This window comes from Myotis myotis, unplaced genomic scaffold (assembly GCF_014108235.1).
Source record: "Myotis myotis isolate mMyoMyo1 unplaced genomic scaffold, mMyoMyo1.p scaffold_m19_p_23, whole genome shotgun sequence".
Taxonomy (NCBI): domain Eukaryota; kingdom Metazoa; phylum Chordata; class Mammalia; order Chiroptera; family Vespertilionidae; genus Myotis; species Myotis myotis.
In genome coordinates this window covers 6,257,818-6,266,693 of record NW_023416328.1, presented here as the reverse complement: position 1 = coordinate 6,266,693, position 8,876 = coordinate 6,257,818, and the positions used below count along the sequence as shown (strand labels likewise).

The 8,876-nt window shown below is 59.2% G+C and overlaps 1 protein-coding gene across 1 annotated transcript; it reads right to left on the bottom strand.

Annotated features, from left to right (window-relative positions):
- Positions 1-921: 921 nt before the first annotated feature.
- AEN (apoptosis enhancing nuclease) lies at positions 922-6,880 on the bottom strand. The gene is given in 5 exon segments (XM_036355791.1): positions 922-2,343; positions 3,000-3,200; positions 4,813-5,185; positions 5,187-5,411; positions 6,791-6,880. Coding segments are annotated over 4 exon segments (963 nt in total). The 5' UTR covers positions 5,342-5,411; positions 6,791-6,880; the 3' UTR covers positions 922-2,109.
- Between the last annotated feature and the right edge of the window lie 1,996 nt (positions 6,881-8,876).

Below are 8,876 nucleotides of genomic sequence, written 5' to 3'. Positions count from 1 at the left end.
GCTCATTCGTTCCATGGATTGCTGTTACTGGAGCATCTTCCGACACCAGGCGTTGTCTGTGGGGATGGGGATGCAGAGTAAGGCGGGCAGCCTCTGAACTCATTGATGAGCTTGTGCATTTGTGAAGAAAATTACACGGGCAGCTCCTACTGCATCACAAACATTGAGAGGCCCGGCCAAAGGGCTCAGCGGTTGAGCTTCGACCTGTGAACCAGGTCAAGGTTGAATTCCCAGTCAGGGCACATGCCCAGGTTGCAGGCTCGATCCCCAGTAGGGGGCGTGCAGGAGGCAGCCGATCAATGATTCTCTCTCACCAATTGATGTTTCTTCTTTTTTTCCTCTCTGAAATCAATATATATGGATATATAGATATGAAGGGAAGGAAGGAAATTGACACAACATGGGTTTACTTTAAGGACATTATGCTAAGTGAAATAAATAAGCCAGTCAACAGAAAGCTACTCTTGTAGGATTCTACATACATGAGGTATCTAGTCAAATTCAGAGACAGAAAGTAGGAGGTGGTTGCCAGGGGCTGGAGGGAGGGGAGAGTGGGGAGTGTTAGTTTAACGATAGTTTCAGTTCTGTGGGATGAAACAGTTCTGGGAGTGTGAATGCACTTAATGCTACTGAACTGGACACTGAGAAATGGTTCATGCTACATTGTATGTTGTATATTTTATAAGTAAAACTTGTGCTCTTTAATGGGGCAGTTATAAATGCTTCAGGTATGTATACGGTATAAATTCCATAGCTCTCATGTTCTTACCACCACCTCCCAAACATCGTCGTGAAAGCCGCCCACCGTGAGGGCCAAAGCTCCCAGCAAGACTGGGCGTCCCAGCACCCCCCCACCCCCATCCCTCCGTAAGCCGCCTCCCCCTCCCCCCACTCGAGGAGTCACAAAAAGGAAACTTCACCCGCTTTTCCAGTTGAGGTTTATTCCAGAGCAGTGCTGCAGCCATGCTGACTCAGAACCCAGTCCATTTCTAGAACACCAGTAACAGCTTCCTCTCCCTCCACCCACAGGCAGAGGAACAGCTACTGCCCAGCTGTGCGTCTAGACTTTTGAGGAATCCAGAACACAGTGCTGGAGCCGGGCCAGTTGTGTCCATGACTCAGCCACTCCCTGCACTGCAGACGGAAAGGAAACGGTGACGGATTGCCCTGCAGCCCGGGTCACAGTACTGTGGCTGTGGGTCTCCCTCCTGGCCCTGCGGCTCTGCTCAGACCCACACGAGCAGCCACCGTCAGCTCCGCACACAGCAGAGGGACGCAGATGACACTCGGGTCACCCGGCCGTGAGAGCGGCGAGAACCCTGAACCTCCACGTGATGTCCTCACCACGGAGGGTCCTGCCCCACCTGCTGGAGCAGCCAAGCGAGGACAGTTAACCCTGAGCCGGGCCAAAGTCCTGCCACTGGGGGCGTCACCCTGAAGAGGCCGAAACGGATCCTTCAGGGAAAACAGCAGCTCACGTGGACCAGGGCTGTGTGTGCCGGCACCATGCTGCGTGCGGGCATTCCGTCCTCATAACCCTCAGGTAGGTCGTCCCGTTGTCCCCATGTGACAGGCTCCAGAGTGAAGCCATCAGCTGCCTAAGGTCTCAAAGCTACGAAGTGACAGGGACAAGCAACGTAGGGGCTCAAAGGTCTGTATGACCTGAGCTTTCAGTGACCCCAGTGCCCCAAATCGCCCCTTAGTGAACAAGGAAACGGGTGGGGGGTGAAATTTGGGGAAAACCCAGCCACCGCGGTGATTGCCAACCAAAGTGCCTGAAGGAGGGCGGGCTCCCTCACCACTGCCGGAGCCCCAGCCCCATGGACAGGCACCTCACTCCTCCCGGGGACGGGAAGTGACAGCCGGGGACAGTCCCTTGGCACAGACCCTGCTCCCACGGGCCTGTAGCTGGTCCACGTGACATTCATGGCGTCTATAAAGTGCCATCAGCAAAACCAGGGGGTTCAGGGGTGACTACAGCCTGGAAAGAGGGCTGCGCTGTGGGGACAGAAGTCAGGACAGACGATCCCCACTCCTCAGACCAGGTGACGTGCCCAGTGCCCTCCTGGCCCCACTCCTGACTGGAGGCCACCCCACGCCTCTCCCCCCTCACTCCCTCCTGTCCTGCGTCGCCCCCTGCCCCCCGCTGGAGCCCGGGCCCAGGTCCTCGGGCCAGTACTGGTCCTGCATGTACTGCTCCACGTCCACGCTGCTGTCAGGCTCCCTGTCCTCGGGGCGGGTCCAGAGGCGGCTGGCCTCCTGCTCCCACTGCACCTCCACCAGCCGGTACAGCTCCATGGCCGTCACGGCGTCCTCCACGGACGAGTGTCCGTGCTGGCCCACCTGCGGACGAGAGCCCATGGTCACTCCAGGCGCTGTGCACAGGCCCGAGACGGTCAGAACGGAGCCTCAGCCACGGCAAAGCCAGCTTCTAGCCCAGCCGTGGACAAACTACGGCCCGCGGGCCATATCCGGCCCGTTTGAAATGAATAAAACTATTGAAAAAAAAGACCGTACCCTTTTCTGTAATGATGTTTACTTTGAATTTATACTAGTTCACACAAACACTCACCCATGCTTTTGTTCCGGCCCGCCGGTCCAGTTTAAGAACCCATTGTGGCCCTCGAGTCAGAAAGTTTGCCCACCCCTGGTCTAGCCTGTTCCCTCAAATATAAACGAGATAAAAGCCGCCCTGGGCTTGAAGAGCAGGGGGATGAGGAGGTGACGGGCAGTAGGAGGAGTTAGGAGCTGCCCTGACCGAGGCTCCATCTCTGGTTGCAAAGGCAGGCACCGAGCTGGAGCTGGGGGGACAGACCGGAGAGAGGAGCCTGGAGGAGGTGTACCCCGGGAAGAAGGGGGCCGCACAGGGACGCCCAGGGCTGCGTGCGCATACAGACCCGGGGCCTGGACTGGTTAGGAATGACCCCCCAGCCTGGGACCCACCTGCAGGGAGGCGAGGCCTGCTTGCCCCCCGCCCCCCAACACACACACACACACACCTGGATTTTCTTGTGCAGCAGCTGCAGGGCCAGTTCCTTAAGCGAGACCCGGGCCCGGGTGTGCAGGCCGGGCTGGCTGAGGAGGTTGGGGACGTAAGTGGTGTCCCGGGTCTGGCTCCGAGGGTGGACGTACTTGAGGGCCCTGAAGTCGTTGTGCAGGGCGTGGCCCACCACCACCTTGCCCTTCAGGAGCTTGAGGATCTGAGCGGAGAGAAGAGTCAGGAAGGCCCCACTGTTGGTGGCCCAGCCCAGGGGGTGCAGATCCCTCTGCACGGAGGCAGCACGGACAGGGGCGGCGAGGAGCGCAGTCCACCACGCTGCCAAGTGCGAGTCCAGACCCTATACCTACGGCCAGCGTGGCTCAGTGGTTGAGCATCGACCTATGAACAGGTCAGGGTCGATTCTCCATCAGGGCACATGTCTGGGTTGCGGGCTCGATCCCCGGGGGGAGGCGTGCAGGAGGCAGCCGATCCATGATTCTCTCTCATCATTGATGTTTCTCTCTCTCACTCACCCTTCCTATCTGAAATCAATTAAAATATATTTTTAAAAAAATGTAAAATGTCCCAACATGATCGCTATATTAGAGCATGATTTGAGAAGGTGTGATCTTGCCCTGGGAAACACTACGTGAATGCAGGAAGCCACGCTCGGGGAAGGCACACGCCTCAGACACCCACCTGGGAGCCCCGTTCACCTGCGTGAGGCCACAGCCACCTCACCTGGTGCCCCCACCTCCCATGTGATTTCAGGTAACTTCCTGGGTCACTTCACCGGACACAGGCTCAGCCCCCTGACACCCGCCTCCTCGAGGAAGCTCCAGTCTCCTTCCAGGTACAGTGCCGCCGCTATGGGGTGCGTGTTGTTACGGGTGTATGTTTGCATTTCTTCACCATCTAACATGCGCCAAACTGGGCACCGTGTCGGGGTGTGGAGGCCAGGCCTTTCTGTCTTTGCTGTGTCGCTGTGACATGTTTTGAGTGTTGTGTCCCTAACCCCATTTTCCCCACAAGCTCGGAGGTGTTAGTGTGCCCGTTTCCACAGCATGATGAGTTTTAGGGCCACACATCAGAGCCTCCGCAGGCCTAGAGACCGAAGGAATCAGAATCCCAGAGGGATCTGGGGCTGGGAGCCGAGATTAGCGAGGCTTGAGGTGTTTCTTACGCTTACGCACGTCTGGGGATTCCTGGCACGTCAGATGGTCCCAACCATTCATTCATTTTTTTCAAAGCCCTGAAAAGCTAACAGGAAATACAGTGGGCCCTTGACTTACGAGTTTAATTCGTTCCGTGACGGAGCTCGTAACTCAAATTACTCGTATGTCAAATCAAAAGTGAACGAGTGAGACACGTGATGCTGGGCTGATGTTGTGGCGTTCACTGCGCCAACTAGCGGTGGGGTATCTGAAGCTGGCTCGTAACCCGAATTTTAGCTCGCAACTCAAAGCAAAAAATCGGCTGAGAGACGGCTCGTATCTTGAAAAACTCGTTAGTCAAGGCCCCACTGTACACCAATGTACTGACACCTGAGGCGATGGCAGTGTCTGTGGCCTTAGAAAGGTTGTGGAGATGGAATACTTTTACAAGAAAATGTAGAAGGTAAGCAGCCTCCCCCCTTGGGGGGCACAGCCTCTCAGCGACGCGCGTGCGCAGGTGGGTCAGGATCCCACGCGCCCTTTCCATGCAGGAGGAGTCCCTGGTTCGGAGAAGTTAAGTAACTTCCCCAGCTCTCGCTTCCAGTGGCCAAGTGGTGACTCAGCCCCCGGGGCGCCCTCCCCACCCCATCACTGACCCACAGCCCCCACCCGCCTCACCTCTTTCTGGGCCGCCTGGAAGGGGATGGCCTTGCGCATGTGCTGCCGGGTGATGCCGCTCCAGCGAGTGCGGTAGTCCACGATGGGCATCTCAGGCCGGATGTACTTGTCGTAGAGGACGTCGCCATGGTAACTCACCACGGAGCAGCGGGCCAGCTCGCTCACCCGCCCGCAGGGCCCCGTGCCCACCATCTCGCAGTCAATGGCCACGCATCTGCTAGGCAAGGGCCCTGCCGCCTCCCTGGGGGAGGGCTTTCTGCCGCAGGGGCCACCTCCAGAGTCAGCCCTGCGAGCCTGCCTCCCACGGCTGGCGGCCTCGGTGCCTGGCGGTGCCCCCGATGGCCCGGGCGGTGGGGAGGATGCTGGCTCTCTGCAGCCCCTGCTCCTGCAGCAGGGCCTTCCGGGCCATGACGCGCTGGTGCTGCCGGCTCTTCCGCTTGTGCCTTCTCCGAAGCACATCCTTGGCATGCGGGTCGGGCAGCAGAGGGCACAGGCGCTGGGCAGGCTCAGGGGCTTCCCCGGACACCATCCCAGCCTGCTCACCGCTCAGGGCACGGGAGGCCTGGGAGGCAATCTTCCAACTTCCAACGGGCAGCTCCCTGGAGAGAGGCCACAGGGCAGAGGGCCTGGGTGAGGACGGGCCGCCGCCTGGCTCCCTCCCTCCTGCAGTGGCCCCGGCCCTAGAGCTGGACTGTGTCTCAGGCTCCTGGACTGAGCGAGGACCTATGTTACTAATAACTGTCCTCGTACAGTCAATACCACACGCAAACCTTTCCGTGGAATCACTCCACCTTCCCCACAACCTCAACAGAGCATGATCGTCCCCAGAGAGGCCGGTGCCCCATTCACGCACACTGGGGTCTGGCCGGCCCTCCCCAATCCGGGCTGATGGGGGTGGTGGGGGGACCCGGGAGGCTGGGGGGCGCCTGCCTACAACCACCTTCGTCCTGCTGACAAGGCACACGCTGGGCGGACAAACACAGAACCAGTCCCTCTCCGCAGCCCAGCCCAGCGGCCAAGGCCCGGAGGCCCAGACTGAGGCTGACCTCTGGGGCCGGAGGGCGGAGGGCCCGCAGGTCAGGAGCTGAGGCGAACCGGGTCCCTGGCCTCCCTGACCCTGCGACCAGTTTCAAAGCCAGAACCAAGTGGGTAATCGAGGCTCAGATGATGATGATGATGATGATGATGATGATGAGCGCGGCCAGGCCGGGGAGCGGCTTTGCTCCACAGCACGGCCTCCGGGGAGGGCAACCCGAATCTATCCGGCCCGGCCCCGGGTCAGAACCGCCCAGGGCATCCGGGCCACCGCCGGCGGGCGGGTCTGAGAGACGGTGGGCGGCGCTGGGCCCCCCGCTGACAGCGGGGCCTCACCCTCGGCCGGGGCTTCGGGAACCGCGAGGTGGCTGGTTGGGCCGGTCCCCAAGGCGGCTGGTGGCCGGAGACAAGACGCCGGTTTAAAACGCCAGCCCAGACCTAACCGTCATTTTGGGGACGGGGCTGAGTACCTGGTGTCTCAGAGCGCGCGACCCCCCTACCACCGCCCGGATGTGGAGAACCCGGCCGGAGGGACCCCCAGCCCCTAAAAGTCCGCGGGACCAGGCAGTGCCCGGAGCGCCCGCGGGCCCTCCAGCAGCCGCCGCCCCCCCGCCCCCGGGATGACGCGCGGGAGGCCGGGCCGCACCCAGGGAAGGGCTGGGGCGTTGGTCACTCCCGGGCCGCGGCGGTCCGGCCCCGCCAGGCCGAGGCCCACCGCCCCCCGCCCCCCGCCAACCCCTTAGGCTCCGGCCCCCGAGCGGGGCGGGGACTCGGGACCGGCGGCGCCCAGGCCCGGCCTACCCACCCGCGGACCCGGAGAGCCGGTCGGCCAGGTCCGGGCGTCCCCCGCCGCAGACCTGGGGTGGACACACGCGCGGGGCCCCACGCGAGGACTCGCCTCGCCCCCGCCCGGCCCCGCCGTCCCTGAGGGTCCCGCGATCACCTGAAGGCCGGGCGCTGCCCTCCCGCCCGCACGTGGCGTCCCGGCTGCCGGCAGGTCCCACTTGCCCGGGCAAGCCCCGCTCCGCCTGCCCGCCGATTGGTTCGCTGGACTGCAGCGCCCGCCCAGGTCCCCTTTTGATTGGCTCTCTGAGAGACCCTGGCTCTCTGCGGATTGGCTCGCGACAGCAAAAGGGGCGAGGTTCCTGGAGGGGGCGTGGTTTGTGCCTCCAGCTGGCCGCGCCCGCGGGAAATTTTAAAAAGGCCGGAGTGGAGGTGGCCTCCTTGCCCTTGGCCCTCTCCCGTCTCTGTCCCCCGACTCCAGTGCACCCCGATCCCTGGGTCGGGACGTGGCCTCCCGTGAGCATTGTGCCCCCAAAGGCAGGATGGCTGGCAGAGTTCACAGCGCTACCTCCTCGGTCGTCGTGGGCATTCGGTGAAATAATATACAGGATGGGCACTAAAGAAACATTTTTAATCAGATTTGCTCTTTCGGCGCTATTTTTTTTTTAAGTTTATCCTTTTGCAATACTTTACTCACAAGTTCTTACTGTGGCTGAGCGCTGGGATACCCAGAATAGGATACGCAGTGCCTGACTAGTTGCTCAGATCTGGGCGGTAACAGCGTGGTTAACATGATCCAGTGCACCCCCCAAAATAACGAGAACAATCATAAACAGTTCACATTTATGGTGAGCCCTGTGTGCCAGGCAGTATGTGAGGTGCTACCATTGTTATTTCCGGTTCACAGCTAAGGAAATTGACACTTGAAGTTAAGGAGACCCCTGGCCGGGGTGGCTCAGTCGGTTGGGCACAGTCCCATGCACTGAAAGGTTGCCAGTTCCCTTCCTGGTCAGGGCGCATGCCTGGGTTCTGGGCTTTTCTAAGGAGAGGGAAGGAAAGTGTGGGGGGGGGGGGGGGGGGAAAGGGGGGTTGGCAGTGTTCTTGCTGGTTCCCACAAAGATCTTGGTGTCAGTATGCTGAATCCTTCTGCATCCGCCGAATTCCTGTGGTGGATCATCTCCTCTGTGGACAGGAAGTGGAACTTACTAAAATAGAGGTGTTTGTGGGGGTCGGAAGTCCGGGTTCTGTGCTCAGGGTTTCTCAACACTGAGATCAAGATATCCCATGGCCTTCCCTGGCCCGGTAGCTCAGTTGGTTAGAACATCATCCTGATACACCAAGGTTTCAGGTTTGATCCCAGTCAGGACACATACAAGAATCAACCAGTGAATGAATAAATAAGTAGAACAACAAATCTCTCTCTCTCTCTCTCTCTCTCTCTCTCTCTCCTCCCTCCCTCCCTCCTTCCCTCCCTCCCTCTCTCTCCCTCCTTCCCTTCCTCTTAAAAAAAAAAAATCTCCCATGGCCAGCCTTTTTTTCCTGAAACTTGGGGCCTTCCTCCATGCTCAGTCATGCTATTGGCTGAATTCACTTCCTTGCAGTTGTAGGACTGGGCCCCTATTCTGCGGACGGCCAGTTTGGGGTCCATCTCAGTTCCTAACCACGCTCCTTTGTCGTGTGGCTTTCTCCTTATGCCCCAGATCCTTCTCGTGCACTTTTAAAACAGATAGTGTTGGTATCAAATTGCCGTGGTATTCAGACTTCATCGCATGCATTTAAGGACGCTTTTTCAAAAAGATGGCAATATTGATGCTATATCCTTTGTAACTACTTAGACTTATGATAAAAAATATTATAAAGCCAAAATGTCAGAAGTCCCCAGGCATACAATAGGGATGGCCCAATCCTGGCATCATGACTGTGGATGGCAGTACCCCTAACCCCACTATTAGGGACCTTTTGTTCCTGGGGTGGAAGTCTCTCCTGCTCCCACAAAGACAGGGGCTCCTAGATAATAGAACCCCCTTTGAGGGGGGCCTTGGTGGGAGAAAGCCCAGAACCCAAGCCCTGGCCCTATGAACCCACCCTTTCCTCCCCCACCTTATCAACTCAGAAGCACTCGAGACGAAGGACTTGATCTGTGTTGGGCTTACAAACCATGGTTGCCACAGTCCGACTGCCACCTGCCCGCCTTGTGTATCTGTTTTGAGGATTGTTGGGGATGCTGTGGCCAGGTGCAGATGTGA